This window comes from Crotalus tigris, unplaced genomic scaffold (genome assembly GCF_016545835.1).
Source record: "Crotalus tigris isolate CLP2741 ecotype Arizona unplaced genomic scaffold, ASM1654583v1 scf7180000017536.10889498, whole genome shotgun sequence".
NCBI classification, from domain to species: Eukaryota; Metazoa; Chordata; class Lepidosauria; order Squamata; family Viperidae; genus Crotalus; species Crotalus tigris.
In genome coordinates, this window is record NW_024096460.1 from 6,753,596 (window position 1) to 6,780,351 (window position 26,756).

At 34.4% G+C, this 26,756-nt stretch overlaps 2 protein-coding genes across 2 annotated transcripts in view; one reads left to right on the forward strand and one right to left on the reverse strand.

Annotated features, from left to right (window-relative positions):
• FANK1 (fibronectin type III and ankyrin repeat domains 1) overlaps positions 1-26,756 on the forward strand; it is a 38,944-nt gene that overhangs the window by 3,322 nt on the left and 8,866 nt on the right. The window contains exons 2-8 of the mRNA XM_039344647.1: positions 4,464-4,635; positions 9,306-9,430; positions 12,040-12,121; positions 17,454-17,528; positions 18,434-18,499; positions 22,377-22,542; positions 25,463-25,606. Of these exons, the coding sequence (XP_039200581.1) occupies positions 4,464-4,635; positions 9,306-9,430; positions 12,040-12,121; positions 17,454-17,528; positions 18,434-18,499; positions 22,377-22,542; positions 25,463-25,606 (830 nt within the window). The remainder of the gene's footprint in view (positions 1-4,463; positions 4,636-9,305; positions 9,431-12,039; positions 12,122-17,453; positions 17,529-18,433; positions 18,500-22,376; positions 22,543-25,462; positions 25,607-26,756) is intronic.
• The window catches only part of ADAM12 (ADAM metallopeptidase domain 12), a 281,938-nt gene continuing 274,284 nt past the window's right edge, over positions 19,103-26,756 (reverse strand). Inside the window, exon 24 of the mRNA XM_039344430.1 lies at positions 19,103-19,365. The gene's annotated coding sequence lies outside the window, so the exon portion shown is untranslated. The remainder of the gene's footprint in view (positions 19,366-26,756) is intronic.

Here is a 26,756-nt window from a genome sequence, read left to right on the forward strand (position 1 = left end):
CATAAGACTAGGTTATGGTGATTGGGTTCTGTGACTCACGCTGATATCATAGTGGCAGGCCATATATATACTGTAGATATATGTAGAGTACTCTATATAGAGAGAGTAGATTTCTCAATTCTGGGAACATGATGGTTATTCCATGTAAGTAGTGCTCTACCAGCATTCAAAGAGTTTAAAGGTTATCTTTCAGTTGTTACCCCTATTACAAGATGGAGGAACAGTGAAATATTAATGTCTTTGTCTCCTTTTGGTTACATTTGCTATGTCACCTCTTTATTTTTGCTTCATGAGTTTTACTTTCCCTCAGGACAAGATAAAGGAGATCCTGAATTAAGTAATTCTTCTTAAAATAATTGCTTTCAATAATTAAAGCAGATTACTGAAAAGAAAGCCAATTCTATTTTATTTTTTATTATTCATAAGTTTTAAATGTTTCCAGAGAAGCTAAAGTAAACTACAAAATTGACTTTGAAACAAGAGATTATTACAGGGGTGTCAAACTGCCGGCCCACGGGCCAGATGCGTCATCGGAAAACCACGTCCACCCCATTGCTGGCAATGGCAAAAAAGCTCCGATACGTTGCGCGACGTGATGTCGCGGGTTTGACATGTCTGGATTACAAGGTTAGCTGATGGGAACTTTGGCTGATTTATTTTTTTTTTCATTATTAAAAAAATATAAAACAGCTCACTAGAAAACATAGTGAATAGAATGAGATGACCCTCTTATTTTCTTTCTTTTAAAAGACGTGTTCTTATGATACGTCTATATAATTATTTATGTATTTATAATAATTATGCAGCTGTCTTGCTTACTAAAATTACTATGAAATCTCATTTTTACAGGCTAATTGAGGGGAAAGAATTTTGTTATTCATGAATAGTCCATTAAATTAGAGGGTGTCATCTTTGCAAGATGACATAAATAACTTAATTGTATCATTTGTATAACAGCAGTATGCAAAGGTATAAGCTCCTGCAGAATTTGATATGTTGCATGTAAAAAAATTATTTGTAGACATATCCAGTTAATCAAATTTCACACTCTGTGGGTTTCTGAGCACTGAAAATATCTTTAACTTTTTAAAAACAAAACAATAAATATTGGCATAATCATACAATAATAATGTTTTTGTTTCCTGTTTTAATGTAACTGTGATGTCATAAAGCTTCATGTTGGTCAAAATTGTAAAATGAATATACTATACCAGAGGTCTCCAAACTTTTGGTCACCAGGGACCGGTTCCGTGGAGAGAGGTTTTTCCGCGGACTGGGGAGTGCGTGGTTTCATGTGCTGCATGCATCCCAGGGATTGGGCTTTGCTTGTTTGTGCAGATTGGTTGCTGGCATGCTGCGGCCAGGTACCGGTTCACAGACTGGGGGTTGGGGACCCCTGTCCTATACTGTATCTAAATTGAATCTAAACTCTGCCATCATTTTTATAGCACCCAGTATTTTGTTTTGCACTTATTTTTTTAATAGCCGGACTATTCACATAAGCATATATTGAAACGTTTTTTTAAATCACTATAAAATCAGATAATTACTTCTACATTAATATTATGTTTGATTTTAGCCAAAAGGCCCAGAAGCTAATTTAAATAAGAGATAAAGAATATAGGGTTTCCAAGTTTCCTCCAGCTATAGTTTTGTTGTTTTCAGATTAATCAGACAAGAACAAATTCATCTTGACATTATTTCTTTACTTCTGCACCACCTCTATAGCAATAAATAGTTTAGAATTTTTATCTGCTTTTACTATATAATTCTTAAAAGTACAGAACCTCTCTACCAGCTAGTGAAAAATGAGCTAATTGATCTGTAGTTTGTTGAAAATAGAACTCTTAACTTTCATTAGATAAAATTTAATATCTTCTTAGAAGTAATCCTAGAAGATTTAAAGCAAATTACAGTAATTGAATTTGTCTAATTCATTGCTTATTCCAATCTCATTAAAACAAAAAGCAGAGCCTGACATAGTAAGTTGGTGGGAAAGTATAGATAAGGGGTAGTCAACCTTGGCTCTTTTATGACTCGTGGACTTCAACTCCCAGAATTCCTGAGCCAGCTAAACTAAGCTGGCTCAGGAATTCTGGGAGTTGAAGTCCACGAGTCATAAAAGAGCCAAGGTTGACTACCCCTGGTATAGATCATAGTCTTCATGAGATTTTAGTGTGTCAAAGGTTTCTGCTCTATCTTTCACATTTCAGCCCATTTCAGAGGAAGTTTTTTGGAGCTTGCTTCTTTTGGTGTGACATTATCACATGTTACTTTCCTGTTGCCCATTCCTGAGGTTTAACTGTCTTACCTACCACATGATCGCTTAAGAGAGGGGTGGTCAGTTGCTTTAGGATCAGTGCCTGACCTATCAGTGAAAAACAGAAAACAGTCTGATGATAGCAATAATATTACTGGAAGATATGAGGTTCAAAAATTACAACCTGTCTTTTTTAGTAAGCAAGACAGCTACAAAATTATTATACTGTAAGTACCTAAATCACAACCTTTAATTTGGGAGTTTGAATAGTTTAAGGATAGAAATGCATCTGCAGGCAGACTATTCTCTGATTGATCTACAGATTGGCAAGAAGAATTGAATACCCCACTCCCCCTTTCTCCTGTCACTATAGCTAGATTGGTTTTTACAATTTATGGAGTGATGATATCTTTCTAAGACAAAAATTCAAGGATCAGCTTATCTGTGGATGGGCTTATGCACAAGTATACATGAGAAATACAGGTACTTTTTAAAATATACATATTTTATTCATTTTTTAATAAATTTACATTTTATAAGTGCCTGATAAACAATGCATTGTTTGGGTCTTATCTTAATAACATGTAGTAAAATCCTAATTTCCACCACGTCTTTCCAGCCATTGGTAAAATACAGCCCATATTTGAAAATACTCTGTATATTTTTTTTTCTTTAATCTTCAATATGAGCCTGTCCATTTCTGCATATTTCAGTATTTTCTTGATTATATCGTCTTCAGAAGGTGTTTTTTCATTTTTCCAATTCTGCGCGTACTTTTAAAAAGTATTACTACAATACTGGTGGATAAGCCCATCCCAGATAGGCCAAACCCAATATTTGGGATGCATTTTGGCACCTAAAATTCTTGGCTTAAACAAGTATATACTGTACATTCACTATATGTATGTAGGAAAGTATGCAGTGTGCGGGTGAGCATTATCATGAACCAAAACCACACTGGAAGTCAGTATGCCCCAACGCTTGTTATGGATGTCTTGTCTGAGTTTTTGTAACATTTCACATTAGACTTCTGTATTGATGGTCAAACCAGGCTCCATGAATTCACTGGCATCTTCACATTTGGCAGCATTTTCTATGGTACCACTTCCGGTATGGTGTTGGTTCACGATAATGCTCGCCTGCATACCGCTAGATGCACCCAAGAACTTTTGAAGCAATTCTGTTGGGATGTTTTTGATTTCCCCCCCCCCCCTAGACCAGATTTGGCACCGAGCAACTACTACTAAGGAATTTCAAACCTTGTATGACGTTATGACAAGTGCCTCAAATTGAATGGCGATTATATCAAAAAGTAATGTAATGTTGTAGTTTTCTAATGTGTATAATAAAAGTTCTGTATCTGCGAGTGTCTGCAGATTCCACTGCAATTTTATTGCACAGCTAACTTAGGTGATCCACTGTTTCTTCAGCTTTTTTGCAGAGATTCTATCTTCCCAAATCTGGCTTTATATGTATATGTTTTTAAAGTTTGGACTTGTGAAAAACCACTTTTGGAACTAATACTACAGTAAATTTCTGATTAGCTTAATCTATGGTTAGGTAGCAAAATGATTATGGTATTTATTAGTTCTAGGAGTGGTATTTTTCTTATTTTATCTTAGGAATCTTATTTTACCTTTTCTTTAGAACTCACACAAGCCTTGTTAACCTTATGTATTGTGATTAATTTTATATTCTTTGTTAGTATATAGGGAACTTAACCATTGCTAGTCCATGATATTGATGGGTTTGTACTTTGTTTCTTAGAAAATATGGGAAATAAAAATATATTATTTTAACCTGATGAACGAATTTATTATATTATATATAATAAATTAGAGGGAGTTGTGCTTGAAATCAGAATAAGAAGGTTGGTGAAAATTCAGTATGTCTCAGCCTGTCCTTTTCTTCCCCTACAATAAATCTGCTGGATAATAATAATAATAATAACAACAACAACAATAATAATAACAGCATGAAATTCTGTCCCTATTGGTACTCAGATAAAAAGTTAAAACTCTTTTTAAAATGTTTAAAAGCATAAGGCTTTTTTGAAGCAAACAATCTATTCTGCTGCTATTTTATATTGTTTTTACTGATTTACTCTCATTTATTTTAATTTATAGTCTGATTTTTTTCAGTTCTTGAAAGTTGTTTGTATATATTGTCAAAGTAAATTAATTTTGATGTGGTTCATTTGTAGGAAGACGTTCTAGAGTAAAGCCACCCCCTCCAGTTGTAGGCCATGTGAGCCATCATAATATTGAACTGAGTTGGGACTTGGAAGAACAGCGAAAAGGTCCTCAAGAGCAATGGCTAAAATTTTCAGTTGAAGGAGAAGATCCTAAGCTGCATAAATATGGTCTGATTTACACGTAAGTTCATTTCTACCATTTTGTTTCTACAAGTAAAAAAAAAAAAGGGCTGAGCATGCAAGTCTAATTCAACTGACATAACTCCCAGATCAGTTTCTGAAATCAATTCTTAGATGTAATTGCAATGTTACTAGAATACAGTATTAAGTTCTTTAGATTGCCAAACTATGGCACTACTTTTTATGTAATTCACTGGAATATTTGAAATGAAATGTAATAACAGATGGATCAACTACTACCAAGGGGTTTATTGCATGGGAATGTGCAACCTTATCTTTTATTTTCTTTCTTATTTTGGTATAACTAAGTTCTTACAGCATTGTACTGTTTGTCTGTCTGTTCATATGCACACAATCTTTTCACTTACATAAGAACTGTAGATAGCTTACAACAATTTAATATGAAATATAAATAATGACAGTAGTATGAATATAATTAAAATCAATTAACAGTTAAGAGTAGGACCAAAGTTGCATTTTTACAATTTTCCTAAATACTGGGAATCAAATACAACTCCCTGAGATGAAACATTCATAGTCTTCGAAAGACCACTTTGGAAAAGGATTTTGCATATATACTAGTTATTGCTAAATGGTTCTTTATAAGTACTTCTCCGATAGAATATTTGTAGCTCAGGGTGGGATCCTTGGTGCTCTCTGAACTTGGTGGTTTTCTTGCAGATGTTTCATTACCGGTGCACTGATGATGTTACCTAGTTTGATAATGAAACGTCTGCAAGAAAAACACCAAGCTTGAAGAGCACCAAGGACCCCCCAGTATTTTTCCTGCTGATATAAGTAGTTGGACAGGTTCATAGAAGGAGATGTAGTCTCATACGGTAGATTTTCATGCCTTGAGCTATTAGCTAACACCTTAAATTGTGTCAAATAAGCAATTGGCAGGCAGTGCAGACCTTTTTATATAGGCACCATGTATTCTTCTACCTTGCATCATGAATACTGCATTTTGTATTGATTGTAATTTTCAGGAACTATTAAAGCTTAGTTTTCAATAGAGCATGTTGCAGTTGTCAAGAGAAAAATCAAAGTAGAGATCACTGTCAGAAATCTTATTTGTTCAGGAAATGTCCCTATAACTTGCAACTCCAGTGACAATAGGAGTTGTTCTTTCTGGAAGAAGTATGTCCCAAGTAGTCTTGTACAGTATGTCCCAAGTAGCATCTTAAGTAGATTTCATTACCATTCGGGTTAAACGACGATACTGTAGAAAAATAAAAGTGATAGAAAGCAGTAGACTTGCAGAAAGTGAAAAATGGCACCCATTTCAAAGCTCTAAATCACCTTCTCCAACAGTTTCATGCAAATATGGAACCGTATAGGAAAAGATAAAATTCTAATAAAACTGACTACAGTGACCATCATCATCAAATGACCATTCTAAATCGTGCTTGATGGTATCAAAAACTGATTGGAAGACCTAGCCAAATTATATTTTCCCCACCTGGTTTTCAACATAGATCATGTACCTAGCTAAGTCAGGGGTAAGCAACCATGCTGGCTCAGGAATTCTGGGAGTTGAAGTCCACGAATCATAAAAGAGCCAAGGTTGCCTACCCCCTGACCTAGGTGACCAAAGTATCACTATAACTCAAATCAAAAGCCTTATTGAAATAGATCCAGATAATCAGCTTTATCCAAGTACATCTACAGTAGAAGTGCCAGAGATGACTTTCTCAATCATTTTATCCAAGAATTGAATGTAAAAGATTTGCTTATAATTATAGTGATTTTATAGTCTAAGGGAGGGATTTTTCAATAAAGGACTTGTAACCATCCATTTAACGATTAAGCAGCCACAAACACTTTCTGCACTCAGGAAGGCACTGATCATATTTCTTAACTATAGAGTGAATCCCAACCCTGATTGGTTTAATCAGCCAGAAAGGCAAATGTCAAGCAGTTGGACAGCTCACATTTCTATATATGACTTATTCTCATCCTCAATATGTACACATGTCAAGCTCAGTGGCAAAACCTCAGCAGAATCTTGCAAACACTTGGCATAACTTAATAAGGCTCTAAGCTTGTATTCAGCTTAAGACTGTTCAACAATATGACAATGCTAAAAAAGAATCTTTGTTGCATTCTAGGAAACCACTGAAACAGTTGATTGCCATCTGTTAGGATGGAAGTTCATTTCCTTCCTTATCCTTAATTGTAATTTAATTCCAATGTTTCTTTCTCCTACACTTCCCATTATTTAGAGCAGAGTTTTTCAAATATTTTCATGCAACAGAACTTTTTTAAATTTTTTTTTAAAAAATCCAGAACCTTTGATCAAGAGAAAAAGCTTTGGTAATAGAAAATTACCAGCTTTTAAATGAATTTTTATTTTTGAACTTCTTCTGTCATGGTACTCCATGAAGTTCTCAGAGAACCCTAAAATACTGTGGAACATAATTTAAATCCTAATTTAGAGGATGGAGGGAGGTTGCCTTTTGCTTATCTGCCTTGAAGCTAGGCAACTATTGGCTGTTGCTATAACTATAACATTTTCTTGAGAAATGTTGACTTTCAACTTCTGCAGCAAGCAGAAAAGAATCCATATGTTTCAGACAGGTGCAAAAATTAACTATTTTTGACCAATCCAGTCCCAGCACTAGTCCAAGCCATAGAGAATTCAGTATATGTTGTTTGCAAAGAAAGATGAAAATTGCTCTGTTCCAACCTCTGACATCTTAATGGAGAACATATTCCAGAATATGGTAAAGTACTGCCATTGTGTTTGGTGCAGGTGCAGTGGGGGCAGAGAAATAAATCTTTTTTTTGCTGCATTTGCTACAATTGAGTGTGAATTCAGATGGATCTTATGTAGATCTTAAATTAGTGGGTAAGTTGATCCATCTTAGAGATCTTCCACTTAGGCTGTAACTATCTTCATTAGTTCCATAGAAAATCAAGTTTCTGACTTAACTCTGCTAGAGGAAAAATATATAGAAGTTATTGTATCAATTACCTGGGCCATCTCTCTGTTCCACATATCAGCAAGATTTTGAACAGTATCATTGACAAATGAGAAAAATGAGAAATTTTTCAAGCTCATTCAGAAAATTATTCATTCTTTTCAGGTATATGGTCAGAATATTTCAATCAATGAATAATATTTATTTGGTCAATGACAAGCAAAATTTAAAAGAACAAAACAAACACACGTTTTAGTATAGATGTTAAAGATTCCCAAGACAATAAATCTTGAATAGTTCACTGTCATTCAAAAGATTACTTTGGGTGCCTCGGGAAAAGATTGTTGTGCAGCAGATGAACAGTATGTATCAGTGTACAGTACCAAGTCATGGGATCATGGTTGCAAACACTGAGATTTCTAGATAGTTGGGTAGAACCTCTAGTGACTAGAGTCCTAGTCAATGAGATAAGTAGAATTCTACCCTCAGAGGTAGCCTATTGCATCATGGGTTAATTTAGAAGAGAATACTGAGACAGATTAACTCCTCCCTCTTTCAATCAGGTCTTATACAATATTTAGAGACTATTTTCAGCCAGGATTAAATTTGGATAATAAATGCTTTATGAACAAGCAACCTGACATTAAAAAATAGGTCCTTTAAATTAGAGACTAACAGGTTGGCCTACCCTCTGAGCTTCCTTAAGGGCTGCCCAAAGACACATTCCCCTTTGAAGTTGCTCTTTTAATGTCTTCACAGAAAAGCATCATTCCTTTTAAACATAGGGATAGATTATGGCATTTTTGCAAAGTGGTTTCAGCAGAGCAGACCTTCAGTAATTCTGGTTCCTTCTTTTGTTTCTCTGGAATTTGATTACATTTGAGGAAAAAGTAGAATGTTTCACAGTTAAGTTGATACTATCATGACCACTCTAGAGGCAATTTTCATATTAGTTATTATCAACTATTTTCTACATTTGGAAATTTATCATATGGAGGGAAAGTGAGAGAGAGTATGAAGTTATTTTGCTTATCAGTGGTGGCCTAACTGCTGTTAGTAGCTTTGTTTTAAATTATAATGGAGTTTTCTTTGGAAGATTCTTTGGAGAATTGTTCACTAGGTGGCAGAATTAGACTGTTTCAGTATTCCCTTTTACATCATTTATCAAACTAGCCATTGTATACCATCAACAGTATTTTAAGTTTAAATTATTCTGAAAGGTCTAGGAAACAGTCTTAGGAAGATTTTTATTTAATGAAGTAGTAGCACATGACAGTTTGGGTGGTATTCTGGTGTCTTGGTCTAATCCTAGTGCACACTGTTAGAATAATCAGCCTTGTTTTTTCATCCTTTAAAATACGTTGTAAATATATATCTGATGACACTTCTGCTGATATTCTGACTCTTGTTCAGTTCTTGCATCTCTGATTTTTTTTTACATCTGCATAGTTTAAATATTTATGCACGAATGGGTTTATTCTGCATCTGTCTTGCAGTCATCACATAATAATATTGGATATATATATGAATATGCAGATAGTTCATTGATGCATAATAAAGAAAAATAGTATGTATATATTTAAAAATGGATTAACTTTTACCCACAAAATGATTTTTTTCTTCAGCAGCATTGACATTTATAGATATTAAATATCAGACATGTTCAGTGATTAACAATGCTAATATGTTGTTTTATTGTCTAGAATGTTAGTAAGTAATTAGAAAAACTAAATCACTTCCTTTTTAGGGGATATGCCCGACAGCATGTTGTGGAAGGTCTTGAACCTAGAACAACGTACAGATTTCGACTTAAAGTCACAGATCCTGAAGGCGAATCTGTTTATAGTTCACCTATTTGTGTAACTACAACAAGTAAGGTCACAGTATGTTAATAAAATGTTAAGCAAACAGTGTAGAAATATATACAAAATGAAAACAGCTTTGGAAGGAAAGCAGAAACTCGTTCATTAAAATAAAGATATAGTACAGCTCATTTAAGCAGTCTCTTATTAGGGCTGTATTTTAGACTTATTCTGTATTTGCCATTCCTTATTATTATCTGATCTTTATCTTTATTTTTTCACATTTTTTAAACATTTAGCTCCCCCAAATCAAAAATAAGAAAAATCTCATCAACCACATTCAAATTCTTTAGTATGGAAGAACCTGCAAGTTGTATTCCTCTTAAGTATGCCATTGGAATTACTTTCTACTTATACTTGCTGTAATATACAGAAAGATACAAAAGAAAAACAGGAGATAGGTAGAGTTGTATCCTCCCCCCTCTGTTAAGAAAGGGCTGTTCATTTTAACATAAATGCTTCTTTACCCGTCCTCTCTGTCCAGACTTCAAGCAGTTCCAAGAAGATTCCACACCCATTTGCACTCTGATTCAGGTGACCTTGAGAGCACAGATAAACCTTCAAGGGGCCTCAACACTTTCCACCTTCAAAATACTACTAACCAGATGACTGCAAGGAATATAAATCTTTCCATTCCTCAGAATTCACTCAGAACTGAAGATGCTTCTTGGATGAGAAGCGAAATATCTTCAAGAAAAAAACAAAGCAAGTCCAGTTGCTTTTGGAACAACCATGACCTGGATAACTGAGAATCTCCATGGAGATTAGCTTAACTTGTAGCTTGCATATGAATGGTTCATAGTTCCATAGTTAGTAGCTGGTCATGTCTTTGATGCTATCATTTTGGTCCTCTACCTCAGTCAATTTGATTTATATTTAGTCCATCTTGTGATGTCCATGTTTTGGTTGTTTGAAGACAATGTTAGCTGTAAAGAAATCATTGGAGTAGAAGAAATTGATAAGGTGGTCTCCTTCATTTTGGTTTCCTAAGCCATTCAGTCCTTGAAACATGCCATGTACACCATTTTGTTAAGTTTTGTTCTGATGATGATCTTATTAACAACGACATTGACCAATGGAAGACAGGCCTTTAGCTCCTCAGATGTTATTGTGGAGTTATTTGAGACTTCCCAAAGTCTTGCTCTTGATGTGTTGTTTGGACAGCCATTCATAGAGAGGGTAACAATGATGTTAAATTGCCCTCATTTGTAAGCAATCTACCTAATGTTGGACTTTTTGGAAATAGTTGTAACCTTTCCATAACTGTCTTCAGAAATTCCCTTTGGTTGAGCCATGACATATTTCCACAACCTGTTTGGTGGAGTTCAGACTTCGATAGTGAATACCCATAATTCTTTAAATGAGAAGCTCCCACATTCAATCTGATTATCTTCCCATTGATTCAAACACCTGACTCTAATTTTCTCCTTCAAATGAATTGATAGTTCTGGAGGTTTGCATTTCACACAGATATGTAGCATTAGTTCATTTTCTTCAATAAATAAATGAACAAATATGGTGTTTTCACTCATTTGTAACCACCTGTTTCTAGTGCTGCATGCACTAGAAAGGATGCCTTCTGATTTCAGACCCTGTTCCTGATCAATCTCTTCATGCTAGGTCAGGCAGCTTAATGTGAATAAGCTATCTCCTTCCAGCCATATTAGCTTGTCCAGATACCATATCACTTTTTGCAGCTTCATAGTGCTCCACATTCCTACCTGTCTCATAGTGAACCCCATGTTAACGAATTGGAACCATATTTCCATTTGTAAAGCCTACCTACCGGGATTGATGAGACCCCATAGCTTGACTAGAATAAAGGTGCATTGCATCATATAAAAGAATAATTAAAAAAAATAAATCTAATTTTAACTGATTAGTGTTTTTGTTACTCATACAAGTTTTATTAATTTCTTCATATTGTAGATAGTTAAGGTGGCAGAAAAAATAACTGATTACTTAAGCACTTGACTGACTGGTTTTTAAATGGTGTTGAACCTGATAGATACTTGGATGGAAGATCATTAGGAAATAGTGGTGTTGAGGGCTTGAATGGGAAATCAAAAACATTCCAAAAGGTAGCATTAGCAAACCACTTCTGTATTATTGTCAGGAAAACTGAAGGGTTCCATTTATGTAAATATCCATGGGCTAGGGATTTTTCTGGCTCATAACTTTTATAACACTTCTTTTTATTGTGCTGCAAAAACCAAAACAGTTATGTAAATACTGTCTGTTATCTATTATCGTCTCTCTCCCTCTCTCCCCCCTCTCATCTATTTCTCTCATCTATCTATCTATCTATCTATCTATCTATCTATCTATCTATCTATCTATCTATCTATCTATCTATTAAATAAGCTATATATGTTATACTATTTGTTTATAAGTATTCATTGGGAAAAATGTTTCAGTTTTCAAAATAATGTTCTTGCATTTCTGAATAGAAGACTTTGAGGTTATCTTTTAAACAATTCTTTTATTAATAAAACAGGAACTTTTAAAGATATCCAAATGCTGTATTGAAACACATGAAAGTTAATAAATTATATGAGATTTTTAACAATTGACAAGAACACGTATATAGACATTTTTAACTTCCTTTCTTTTCTTTAGGTGAGCCAATGAGCGGGGAACAGCTCCACCGTGCTGTAAGCAGGAATGATTTAGATGATGTTATTCTTATTCTTCAAGAAAGGTAAGAAAGGATTCGCACTTTATAACTTATGTATATGAGTGATAGCTGATTAAAGATAATAATGAAAACTGCATGAGCTTCTATATATTGAGCTGCATTTCTTTTAAACCTACGGTAGTAACAAATTGTATAATTGTATAATTCGTATAATGGAACATTCTCATAACATTGGCTTGGATTCAATAATGTTTCAGGTAATCCAAGACAATGCATCATTAGCAATGTGTGCTGCTAAAAAAGAGATTCCTCCAATAGAGCAACAATGGGGAAACATACAGTGCTCTCAGGCTCATCTCCTACAAATGCAAGATGCAGGACTCCCATTTCAGCATGGCGCAGCTAGCAATTAGACTACTGTAAGAAATTAGCAGCCTATATTGCTTCCCAGCCAGTACAAAGATGCCAATAGAGCATGCAAGCTGTGTGTATCAAGGAATGAGCTGGGTCTCATTTTAAATGTGTGTAATGATGGAGTTGGAAGTTATATAGTGCATAAGAAAGGAATTAAACCAGAGCACTTATAGCATTGGTGCTATAAGCTTCCTAAATCATTGATCAGTTTTCTGAAAGAGTAGAGCTGGGAAGAAAATTGGAGCATACCAGCACTCTGGGGAGAATATCAGAAAAGACCTTATATATTTTCTAGTGTGGGAGAAAATGTTATCACAGACACTGCAATTCAATAGGGGAAGTAGGGAGAGGAGTTCAAAGATCTTGAATAATCAGTTCTGTACCACTGTTTATCATGGTGGATATTTGTTTTGTTTTTTAAAGAAAAATTCAAATATAATTGTAGCATTAGGCTGAGAGAAGCAGCCTGCTTATGTGGTAATACATGCAATGCTGTCTGTCATTCACTCTCATGAAGGGAGATAGTATATTGGTAAGATCTATCTGTTCTAGTCAATTATCTTCTGAAGATCTGTATGGTCCTATATTGCCATTGGTTTTTGAAGTATGTTTTTGCTGTCTATGCTGAACAGTAGTGGCACTTATTTGGAAAGAAGTTTAGTGGGGGGTCTTATTTATGTACTATTTCTAGAAGTCATAATTTGAAAATATTTTGGCATTTAGAGGCTGGACTCCTAAAAGAACAGAAACATTTGTATTTGAATCTCAGCTGAGGAGGGGCAAAATGATTATTATTACTTGCTTGCTCTCTTGGAACTTGTTGAGAAACAATTACTAAATAGTGATTTACCACCAATAGATGGTATACTCCCATTGGCCACCAGTTTTAGAAAACAAGATTACATCTATCATAAAAGTCTGAAGACCAGCAAAGCCCCTCATAAGAAGTTTTCACTGCCCAGTCTATTTAAAAGATACTTTGTCTGGTGGGCTCATCTCTTAGGGGGTTTATTCATTTGTATAAATAATAACTGCTTTCTCCTAGTTTGATTTTAGTTCCTATATTAGTAAAAATTAAAATTAAAAATTAAAATATAATTTTAGTTCCTATATACAAAAAAGGAATGAAGAGGATCCTAACAACCATAGATTCACCAGTCTAATAGTTTTTGTGGCTAATATATATACCAGATTACTCTTGAATAGAGGAAATTGCCATATATTATTATTCTGTTATATATGATCTTATTATTGTTCTGTATTTATATTCTAATATGTCTTGATGGTAACCATCATCACCCCCACAACTATTTCTAATGGGGATTAAACAATTGCCAGATCAGGAATAAAATGAAACAGTATGAAATAAGTGGAATTAGATGGTTACACAAGTGGGGAAAACTTGGACTAGTAAAATGAGAAATGAGTAACTCAAGTGACAAAATTGATATAGTAGGGAGAAGAACAGAGTGGGAACAAATAGAGCTAATTCTTTTAAAAAATAACATAGGGAATGGCTTCATTTCTGGCTGAACATGGAGGTGGAAAAGATATTGTTGTGGTTCCGGCTAATGAAACATTCCAAAGAACTTCCAGTCATTTATTTTCCTAAAAGTCTTTTATTGTTACAAAATGTCAGCACAGGCACAAGGAGGGATGCTAGGATCAGCATGTTCCCTCCCTAAATTAGCTGTCATATCTCACATTATCCAATTAGTGTGAAGGTCAAATGTTTTCTTCCTCTTTCTTTCCTGGGCTTTACCCCCAACCCCCCCTTCTGCTCTGTATTAACCCCATAATTACCAGACAATTCTGCATATTGTCAAAAGCAAGAATATACAATATTTGCAGCGTTGACAGATATATTGTAAATTGACGACTATATAGATCAGAAGTGGAAATCTGGGTCCTCCATATGTTGCAGTTCCCAGCATCTTCAGAATTTGAGGTTTTAACTGAAGTTGATGAACACCTATTTAACAGCCTCTGAAGGGTAGAGATTTTCCACAGGTGGTCTAGATTTTCCACATTTCACTATAAATTTAAAGAAAGCTCATTTTTAAGCCTTATGAACGTTGGTACTCTCTGGATAATATGTTATTATGAAGATGAAGAAACTGATCAGTGACTTAGTTCAGCATTTCCCAAGCTTCTTGATATATTGCAACCTTAATGTCTTAATAATGTTTTCACTGTGCCCTGCAAAATATCCCAGATGTCCAGATGCCACTCTGAATTTGATGCAGTAACCCAAGGTACCACAGCACCTAGTTTTGGAGCTTTATACTTACTTATTAGTGGATATTAGAAATATAAAAATTCCTATATAAATTCTTTTGGGATTTAATTTTGGCATACATTAGACTTTTATCTATTGGAACTATCTTTTGCATCAGATTAAAAACTGCTGGTTAATCATAAATGGGGTTAGTCATAATTATTAGTCATTGATTAATCCTAAATGATTAGTTAATCATAAATGGGAGAAAAATACTGTTCTGACAGTTCTGAAAGTACTGCACAAATAGTAATAATTATGTTAAAAAATTAGATGACATTGAAAGAATTCACATTTCAACCTTATCTCTGAACTCTTAGAATGAAATTAAAATGTAATGTCACAGAGACATGATGATAGAAGAAACCAGACTGAGCAGATTCCAAGCTTTTTCTTTCATGAAAGCTGCTGTTGTATCCCTGCAACCATTTAGATAATAGTATTTATTGAACAAGTCTAAACTGTATTGATTGCTCTTGAATCTCTCCTCTGCAGACCAGCATTTTATATTGAACTTTTGGGTATCACCAGATAGCAATGTATGTTCTCTCTATATATATTTATTTATTATTTACTCTCTGTATAAGCTGCCTCAATAAACTTGACGGCAAACAACATAACTGGCATGCACAATTAAAACCATAATATAAAGTGCAAACAAATACAAGTTAAAATTAAATACTCAAGAAGCAAAGGAGCTGAATGCTCACTATAATAACCCAAGTTTTTAGTTGCTTTGTATATATAAGATAGGGGGACCTATCCTTACTTAGGAAGGTAAGGTGTTTCAAAAAATGAATCCAGCACTGAAAAGGTCTGTTGTCTGGCCTATACCTCACAGATCTAGCAGAAGAGAGATGGGGTGAGAGCTGTCAACAGGCCCTCTTTAGGTATTCATACTGAATGGGCAGGTTCTCTCTTGCCCAGTATAAAATGGTGCTTGACATAACATGGTGCAGCCAGTGAGAGGTTTAAAAGCAATTATTACGATTTTGAACTGAGTCTGAAAGCTAGCCAGCAGACAATGGAGAATAAGATGTAATTCTACTCTGTTAGAGGTTGTCTTATGAGAAGTCTTTTACCACATTTTATACCAACTGTAGGTTCAGAGATGCCTCCAAAGACAGACCCATGTAGAACCATTACAGTAGTCTAACCATGTGCATCAAGGCATAAATCCTGAGGCATCCTGAGGTATAACTTGTACAGCAACCAAAGCTCAGCAAAAGTCCACCCATCCACATGCAATTTCAGGAAGAGATGTTGAATTTTTACCTTTATTGGTGGTATTTGGCTATCAACCAAGTTCAGTGCTAAATTCCTTTCATATATTAGATGATTTGGCCATAGCAGTATAAGAAAAACACATGGAGATGGCAAAAAGCCGCCTATCCAAAGATTTTTAAATCTTAGGAAAATTTTTCACTAACCGGAGCCTCGCTCTTAGCACCAGTAAAATGGTAACTATATGCTTCCACCTTAACATCAAACTACGATATGAAGCCCTGATGGTTTATTTAAACAACGTACTCCGCTGCAATCTCCATCTACAGTATCTTGAAGTAACATTGACCAGACTCTCTCCTATAAGATACATCTAGAGATATGGCTGCCAAAATCAGTACTAGGAACAATCTATTCCATAAATTGTGGAACTAAATGGAGAGCTTCAGCTGCCACCCTCAGGTCATCAGCATTAGAGTTGGTCTACTCTGCAGCAGAATACTGTGCCCCTGTATGGCTTAACAGCTGCCATACTAATAAATTAGACATCAGAATCAGTGCCACCATGAGGATTATGAGTGAGCCATATAGCACTGCCAGCTTTATGAAGACAAGATTCACTAAGGAGAGAAAACAGAAACATTATGAACAATTCATTCCTAGTGGTGCATGCTGACCTTCCTCATTTATCAACCGAAAGGCTCAAATCTAGGAAGTCCCCACTGGCACTTGCACAATATCTGCCCAACAACTTTAACATCAATTCCCAATGGAAAGCCAAGTGGGTAGCTGAACTCCCAGACATAGGAAGGCATATAAATGACCGCATTAAAAAAATGCCAAGCTTTGAACTACCACGTCAGTTGTGGACAATCCTGAATAGGATTTGTACCTCACAAGGTATCTGCTGGGATTTTCTGTATAAATAGGGGATAGTATCCTCCCCTCAGTGTGACTGTGGGGTCCCACATCAAACTGTAAATCACATCATGACCAGCTGTAAGCTGAAGACATATACTGGTCCAGTATCTGCTTTTTTAAAATATAAATGGTACTGTCCAGTATCTGATTTTTTAAAATATAAATGGTACTGCACTTCAATGGTTAGATGCCTAGCCATTGATATTTGAACATAGATCTTTTTAATATTTATATTTTATTGTGTTCTATTATTTTAGGTGAAATGTTAATATATATTGCTAGTCCAGATACAATATGCCATACATTAAATAAATAAATAAATAAATATAGACATGTATTACTTAAACTTCTATCTAGTTTTTCCACCAAGAGTTCAAATTAGTATTAGTGTTCCCTATTTCAATTTTCCCCCACCACCATAACAGTGGCAGTTATACAAAACTGTTGAATGTGTTGAAGAAGTCACTGATTAATACTTTTTTATTTTATGATTACAAAATATTATTCAGGAATGAGATAAGTGAAAAACTGTGGATAATGTTTTTTTTCCCTTAAAAGGCAAGTTATAGTAAATACACTCAATAAACTAGGACTTTCAGCATTGATGGTTGCTTCACAAAAAGGATATACAAGGTACGGCATTATTTTTCTTATATATTTTATTTCAGCATTCTTAAGTTTGTATTTTAGCATCTGTTTAGATCATCATTATTAATGTCTTTTTTAGAATTATATGAACATAATAATGCTTTCAAAACAGAATGGCTAGTTGATGCACTTGAAGATTTAACTCCAAAAGACTTATCAGTTCTTTCCCATCACTCTCTATAAATGATTATGTTAATTTTTCCTTAGTTATAAGTATTCAGTATTTGTTGTAATTTTTTGAATTTTATATGAAATATATGTAACTTTCTGTATATAAAGTAATACTGCTACTCACACGTTCTATAGCTGTGACCCATAGAGCAGGCTATTAACGTTCAGTTATTCAGTTATTCAGTTATTAACGTTCAAATATTAAATCTCAAATTATGCTATAGAAGATATGCCCATCTATGCTGTCAAATACATTGCTCTCATTTATGGGTGTTAATTTTAAAAAAATATATTGCCACTGGGCATGGATATAAACACATATCAAATAAAACTATTATCACCACTACAGTGATAGTTCTAAGTACTCTTTTTCTCAGCCTTCTGATTTTTAAACGTATCATTGTAATATGGTTAGCAATTGTTCTATATTACAGTATTTTATTGTACATTGAGAATTGGTTGCCTTTTCTTGCTCTATATTATTTAATCAATTATAGATTAAAATACCTTGAACCTATGGTTGCAATGACTTGTTAGCTTATAAAACAGTGTTTATGAAATTGAGATTGAAAGTTATTTTTAATTTCATTCACTAAAGGACTCATTAAAATTGACATCTAAATTTGAAATGTATTTTTACAAACTATAGAAGGAAGCTAGTTATGAAAACAATATAAGGTAAATATGGAAATAATATGAAGCTACTCTTTTATTTCTAGGCTTGTACAGGTTTTGGTAGAAAATGGAGCAGATGTGAACCTGAAAAATGCCAGTGGAAAAGACAGGTATAAAATTCAATATGTAAGATTATATTAAATATATTTATTTGTCTGAGAGTAGCTAAATAATTGAGAATATCAGTTAGTCTATGTAAACTGGAAAAAGTATTTTACAATGCATGAGAATATTATAAAATACTTCTTGGGGGACCATAAAAGCTGCAGCATCTTTCCAAACTAACTCAGCTACTTCAGAAGTTGCTCAGAGCTATCTCAGCGTGTATGTACATACATTACCATTTCATTTATTGTCTTTCCTGCAAAAGACTATACATGCCCCAGCATGCAACAATCAGCCTGAATGTATCTGCTTTAATTATTTGAAAGGAGGTGCTTTGTACATGCATGTTGTGAAGCATATTCTTTGAAAGGTTTGCATAATCTTACTACCAATCATATGTAAAAGTTTGGTACTAATGCATTAATATTGCAGTGGACAATATAGGCAAAACAAATTGCATTGAGTCCATTCACTCTAGGGGGAGAGAAGCATATCCTCCTCCTCCTCCTCCTCCTCCTCCTCCTCCTCCTCCTCCTCCTCCTCCTCCTCCTCCTCCTCCTCGTCCTCCTTCTTCTTCTGCCATAGTCGTTATTGGACATTGGTGATCATGCTGTTTTTATCAGCAGCCGCACGAAAAAGTGCTGCTGATAATCCTTCATGGTACCTTAATTCTAGCTAAATTTATTTGACAAATGAAAATGTATCCTAACAAAAATATCACATAGCATTTTATAGCATTGTATATAACTATTTTTACCTTTCAATATTAGATATTAAGTAAAGTAATATTTACTTACAATCCAATGCCAATCTGATGTTTATAAATATTTGAGCAGATAATATGTAATTAGAGATATACAAAGCAAAGTTCCTGAAAAGTAAAGAGAGTATAGTCATTTATTTCTGAATTTCATGTACAATTCACATGTATATGAAGAATGTTTTCTACTGCATTAATGATCTCATTCAACTGAAAATATGTGTTTATTCACTTGTAAAAATTATAATGGAAACCAGCTTTACAAAGTACTTACTTCATTAAGGTCATATTGATCTAATTTAACTGAAGTCAATGTTAAGATCATTGTATGAAATCAAGACAGTTATATTGTTCAGTTTCTCAACTGCAGGATAAAGCAACTGAGTTTAATTTTTTCTAATCTTTTAAAAAGTAATTTTTGTATCAAACAGCTTTGTTCTTTTTATTAATCAAATCAGTTTATTTTATGTATTTGATTTTTATCCAGACTTTATTTTGTATATAAATATTTCAAGGCTGTGAATACTCCTCCCTCCTCCTATTTTCACCACAACAACAACCCTGTGAAGTGAATTGGGCTGAAAGTGAGTGACTAACCCACAATTGCCCAGACAGCTTTCATTCCCAAGTCTCCTAGTGCCTAGACCATCATTTTAGCCAGTGGACCATCCTTCTCTAAAATACTTAGCCTTCACAAAAGAGCATTAATAATATTAACCTGTACATTTGAGGGAATATGTAGACCTGTTTCAAGTCACAGGATTTAAGACTGAAAACTTGATATATGCCTCTTGAGTTTGGATTGTGTAATAAACATGCTTAATTAACTTTTATCCTCTTTTTACAATTGCTGATACAGTCCATAATTGGGAAGATAATCTTTCTGCAGCTTTTCCCCTGAACTGTAGAGAACAATCTACAGTCTAGCCTTTAAATCCTAGATGGGCTTTACATGCAACCTGATGAACAGCTAAAGCTTGCAAAGACTTAGTGTCCTCCATTTTGTTGTCCGAGTTTCTACAATGATTGGCTAACTTTTAGAGATGAATGTTTTTTTTCCTGTTCAAGGGGAAAACTGCATAAAGATTTTTTTTCCTTCTTGCTTCTGTTCCTCTACTTTTTAACCTGGAGTCAAGGTTAAGAGGGAATAGAAATTCAAGAGCAGAGGTGGAGAGTTTACTTTTAGCACCTAATTGGAGCACGGGTGTGTGTGTGTGTAGATCAACAAGTCTGTCTCTCCCAGATTTTTTTTGTTTGGTTTATTGAAGAAATATGGCTTTCTGGAGGAGGAAGGGAGAGGGCCAAGCAAGGGAAAGGTTTTGAGAAGCTCATCCTGAAGTTGCCGCCTTTTATGCAGGGACCAGCTTCCAAAGCCTAGCAGCAGGCAGGAAAGGTTTGCAGCCTCCCAATGGCTAGCTAATCGGCCATCGGAAGGCTCTAAAAGGCTATGAACTGGTCCTTCTTTTGCCCCCAAAAGGCAAATGCACCTTGGCAGAAGGGAGAGCAGGAGCAGAATTAGGAAAAGCATGTGTGCCCAGCATTTTCTTTTCCATTGTTTCTTACTGGCAAGACAGCAGTGCAGTGGCGGAAATGGACTGTGGTTTGGGGGAGGCCTTGAGAGGCCTGAAGACGATGGGCTTGTACCTGCACTTGGCAACCCAGGATCTCCCCCAACCCTGAGCTCCACTTAAGAATGCATTGGGGAGAGCAGAGATGGCTGGTTGTTACTTGAGGCAGCTCATTTAACATTGTCCCGGCTTTCGGCCCTAATGGACAAGCTTCATTATGGTTGTAACTTGAGGACAACCTGTAATTGGGATGAGGTACTATTTCATTGTGGTTGCTCCTTTTCCAGTAGCTCCCAGGCTTCAGGCAAAGCTTTAAGCACCAAGTAGAGTCCTCACCAGGATAATGCTGCTCACCATGGCTTGTGATGACATCACCTCTTGCAAGCAGGCAAAGGACTTTAATTCAATTGCCAGGACCACAAGCCAAAGTGAGCAGCATTATCCTGTCAAGGGATTTTAATTGTCTGCTGACATCACTTCCACTTCCTCATCTGTAGGCCATTTGCTTTTACTTTTCCTGTTGTAAATGCCCTTTTTTCACTCTGTCTTAATATTTGCCAAGGTACAAAGATTGGGTCGGGTAAGGCTGACTCTGGATATCAGCATATCCTTGAAAAATACCAGGATGTGGCTCAGTTAGCCAGGCACTTCAGTACTGATTTGAGTGCCTGTGGGTACATTTCTGAGGGAATGTGAGAATGCCTGAAACAAATCTATGTTGCATCTGTGTGGAAACTTGGATATATGACTGCACCTACTTTTCAAACAAGCAGATACAAACTGAATCCTCATTCTCTGAGGAAGTCCATAAAAGGTTGAAGTTATGGCTCAGTGCATGATGGAGCCTGTGATTCCTATGGTTGATAGTTGTAAGTGACTGCAAAAACATCAATTTTGGCTGTCTATTCACAAAAATCAACTGTTCAGAGTACAAAAGGGCAATCTCCAGATCTCTCTTTATTCCAAACAGAATTTTGCAGTCACATTTAGTTATCTTTTCAGCTATAATACCCCTGTAATCCTCAGAGCATTAAAAAATGTGGGCATCAGTTTACTTGCCTCATCAGAAGCTCCAATCAGCAACTTTAATTTTTAATGAAATTTTGCTTTTGGTTTCTGAAGCTTTAAGTCAAGAAGGAAGATAAACAAACTTCTTACATGCCCATCTATGAAATAACTATTTTCTTATATTAATGTGAAGAAGCAAAGAAACCTGATGTTCCAGCATTTTTTAAAAAAGTTATATACTACAAAATATTTCTTGCTATCTAGCATTTGGGGCTGCAGGAAATTACCTACTCACTAAGAAACAAATTAAAATGATAGTTACCAAAAATCCAAACAAAGGATTAAATTCACAAATGGAGAGATTGTCTCATACTTCTGCCATGTAATATAGCAATATACAATGTAAAAAAATAAATCTTCTAGGAAAATTAATATTTAACTAGAAGTGTATGTAGACTAACATAGGGGTTACTTAATTATTTACTTTCTATCTCTCAGCAATTCAAAATGAGTGCTTTAGCCTTAACAAATACTTTTATTTTACAGTTTAATGACAGCTTGTTTTGCTGGTCACTTGGATATTGTCCAATATCTCAGATCCCAAGGGGCTTCCTGGCTAAGCAGGGATTTGGGGGGATGTACAGCTATGCATTGGGCTACGGATGGAGGGCACTGTGATGTTATTGAATGGATGATCCAGGATGGCTGTAAGGTATTGGAAACATTTGTGTAACTTATGAAAAACAGCATGTTACATTGTGTTTTCTGATATGTACATACTTTTTTACATGAAATACTGAAGAAGATAGAGTAATGCATCAGTAGATACATGTGTAAACAATGCATTACAGATAGTCCTAGACTTACGAGCACAATTAGGACCAGCATTTACATTGCTAGCAAGACTGTTGATAAGTGAGTCATCCCCAATTTTACAACCCTTTTTGCTATGTTTGTTAAGCAAATCAATGCAGTTGTTAAGTGAGTCACATGGTCATTAATTGAATCTGGCTTTCCCCATTGACTTTGCTTGTTGGAAGCTGGATGGGAAAATAGCAAGTGGAGATCATGTGACCTTGGGATGCTGGAACTATCATAAATATATGCTGGTTGCCAAGTGCCTGATTGTTGAGCCCATGGCTGGGAATACTGCAACAATCATAAATGCAAGGATTGGTTGTAAGACTCTCTTTTCAGAGCCATTGTAACATTGTAACACTTGCTAAATGTATGGTTGTAAATTGAGGACTATCTGTATTTATGTAGGAATGCTTTTATAACAATCTAATTATTGTAATTAGACTGTATCTTACCACTAGATTAATTTTCTTAGTGGAAAACCTGTTATAACTTTTATTAATATTCATCATTGTTATCAACATGGAAAAATAAAAACAAGCTTGAAGCTTAAAAGATTAAAATGATGCATTTACATTTTAATTTACTGTAATGTTAATTTAGCAAGAAAAATATAAGGTGATCTGGTTTGGCTTGACTAGAAGCTGCTTGTGCAGTGGAAATATTTATTTATTTAGTAAATCTATATGCTTCCCATGTTCCTTTACATTACATTAAATATTACAATAAACAGAGATTAAATGTTAAAAACTAAAATATAAGAGGATGCTTACCTGCTTTCAACCCCTGTCCTCTCTCCCCCTGAAAATCTCTTCACCCACAATTTGTTTCTGCCTACTTATGCCTTTTCATTACATTCCTCTTCTAGATCCCAAATCTTCTTTTGACCCTTCCCTCCCCATCCCTAACCAATATTTTTGGAATGGTGGAACATTAGGCTGTGATAAAGGAGCAAAATCCATAGATGTAAGGCATTGATACCTCCCATACATTTTAAGATAGAGCATTTACATATATAATTTTAATACTGTGAGGCATATTTCAAAAGCCAAAGCTACAGTGTTAACAAAATAAAATTCATTTAATTATTTAAATGATGTTTTATCTAACAAAGCTACTTATTTATAGAAGTGACTGCTCAGTATATCTAGGGCTAAGGCTGTAATCTTTTCTGAGGCTGACTTCAAAATAAGCCTCATTAAGTTTAATTATGCTTAGGTTTTTTTTAGACATGTTTAGACTGTGATATACATCACAATAACTCCAAATGGATTAAGATAGCTATATTTCCTTTCCTATTACTTTGGGAAAACATTCATTTGGATGAAAGGCTAGTTAGATGGAAGAATGTAAATCTGTTGTACTGTTAGCAGAAGATCATTAGGATAAAAGATCAAAATATTCCAGCCTTTTTAAAGAATATATTTGAGGTCAGGCATTACAGAGAGCCTTTATGCCATTAACTCATATCATTTTTCTGTTATTGCCTTAGCTATTTTACATCTATCCTGTGTACCTTTTTTTTAAAAAAAAAATAATTTCAGCTTTAAGGATTTTTAAAAACAGAATTATATTATTACATTTTAAAAAATAAAACTAACACAAACTAAAAAAATAAAAAATGCAGAAGAAATAGAAAAATAATAAGAATATAGTAAAGAAAAAGAAAAGAAATATATCAAGAAATGGCTTCCCCCTTCATCACAATTATAAACAATTTTAATAATTTATCACCTTCTCTTAAAATGCAATGATCTCTTCTTCCCATATTCTATCTTTGTCTACAAACAAATCCTTAGGGCCTGTCATTCAGTTCTGATCAATAAATAATCATTAAAGGTTAACCAGAGATAGCAACATATCTATTTTAACCTTGATTAAATATACCAACTTTATATTTTTTCTTTTACTTTAACATTAGTCCCTTCAAATAATGTCCTAAAGCACGGGTGTCAAACTCAATTGTGTCATGTGCCGTATCACAACATTTTTTGCCTTTGTGGAGTTGGGATGGGCGTGGCCTTCATGTGATGCAGCCGGCCCTCGGGCCGCCAGTTTGACACCCCTATCCTAAAGCTTGATTTCTTTTCATTTTTTCTTTTTTACTTTCTCACAAAATTCTTCAAAGCATTAACACATCTCTTTTGTAAATATAGGAAAGTTATTCATGTCATTCTTTTGGGCTTTTTTACAAATTTGTATATCCTTTTTTTATTATTAAAACATAAGCTAGTTTCATTTGTATATCCAGTGTAGCATGTTTTCCATATCATTCTTGTAGTTGTCATTTTTAAATCTACTTTCATATTAGTCTCCATCTTGTCCAGTAAAACTTGTTCTTCTACCATAAAATCTTTAAACATATAAAGGCAGACACTCTTAAAATTAACTTTTTGATCTATGTTCAAAAATATCCCTCAACATGTTCAATATTAAATATTATGCTCCATTCTGTATTAGTAAGTAAAATTTAAGTAATCTTTAATTCCATCTGATTCCTTCTATTTTCTAATCTTCAAACTTTCATCCTATCATTTTTTTAAAGAGAGTTCAAAACAAAAGCATTTTCCCATAGGAAAGATTCTTATAATTAATTCCAAAATCTTATTTAACGTGGACCCTTTGTCTGTATCTTTCCAAAATGTTTGATATAGGAAAGATTGAAAAAGCTATTAAAGACCAAGACCGTGTAAAGCAAACTTTAAAAGGAGATACAAAATATAGGTACCATTCAGAATAATGTTGTTGCTCTGACTTTTCTGTATCTGTAACAGGTTGACCCTAGAGACTCTGGCTTGGAATGGACTCCTCTATTGAGATTATGTGCATTATCAGGAAAAACAGATGTAGCCACAATTTTAATAAATGCTGGAGCTAATGTGAATGTAAAAGATAAGGATGGCAAGACACCTTTGATGGTATGTTGTATTGCTAAGTAACATGTTAGAATGTTTCTCAGTAAGGAAATTGATAGAGTATTCATTGGTTCCAAACATTCCTAGGTCTCAGACTCCTCACTTCATTATTCACTGTTAATTCCACCTTAATTCACAATTGATTCAAAGGTAAGTAAGGAAATATGGATCCTCTACCTAATTCAAAATGATGCAGACAGAAAGTCTTTTTTTTTTTTTTTTGGTACTGCACATGTGCCAGTGCTGTTTTGATTATCACTTGTCTCCAAGAAAAAAGTATTGGTTTATAAATACCTGGCAACCAATGGATAAATTTTAATCAAGCACAGGAAAAATGCTTGAACATTACATCATTCTTCACATTATTATCCTGCTCTTTGCTACTGTGAAACAAGTAGTTTTCAGTCATAGCTTATTTTCCATAATAGGAGAGGCACTATTCTTTATGTTAAAGTATATGGGATCATTTGAGTGTCCCATAAATAAGACAATAAACTAAAGAATATCAATTTGCATTCTTAATCAAGCAATCAGCATGACTCTTTGTGGCTATGTGTGATGTCATTACTAATTAGTCCTAGGTATCATTAGTAATTAGTGATACATACAAAATTTTCAAGGAAAGTATTGTATATCTTTTAACATTTCTAATGAATTATAATATGAGCATAATTACCTTTGATTTGTGCATGTTTGTCAATTTATGTTCACTTGAATTTTTTATTTATTATGACTACTGCATCATTCTATACTTAGATACCTTTGATTATATACAAAAAGCAGTAAATTTATTTCAAAGTAAATGTAAAAACATTCATTTTATTTATTGAATTATATGACTGTGCACATCACCTAGATGATTCTGGATGGTTAAAAGCACAAACATAACATACTTTTTCCTTGCTAGGATAAAGCAAAGACCCCACTCATCAAAACAAAACCTTCAACAGGAGCAAAACAAACTAATCTTCTGACCCAAATATCTGGGGAAATTTGCATGGTAGTTGTTTGGTCTATATTTGTATAAACAGGTGGAAAGCCTCCAGATATCATGTATTATCTCTAATTTGTCCATAGAAACATAATCGTTGCCTGAATAAGAACATTATTTCTTACCATTACCAAGTTAAAGGCATTTTCAAAACATGACTTC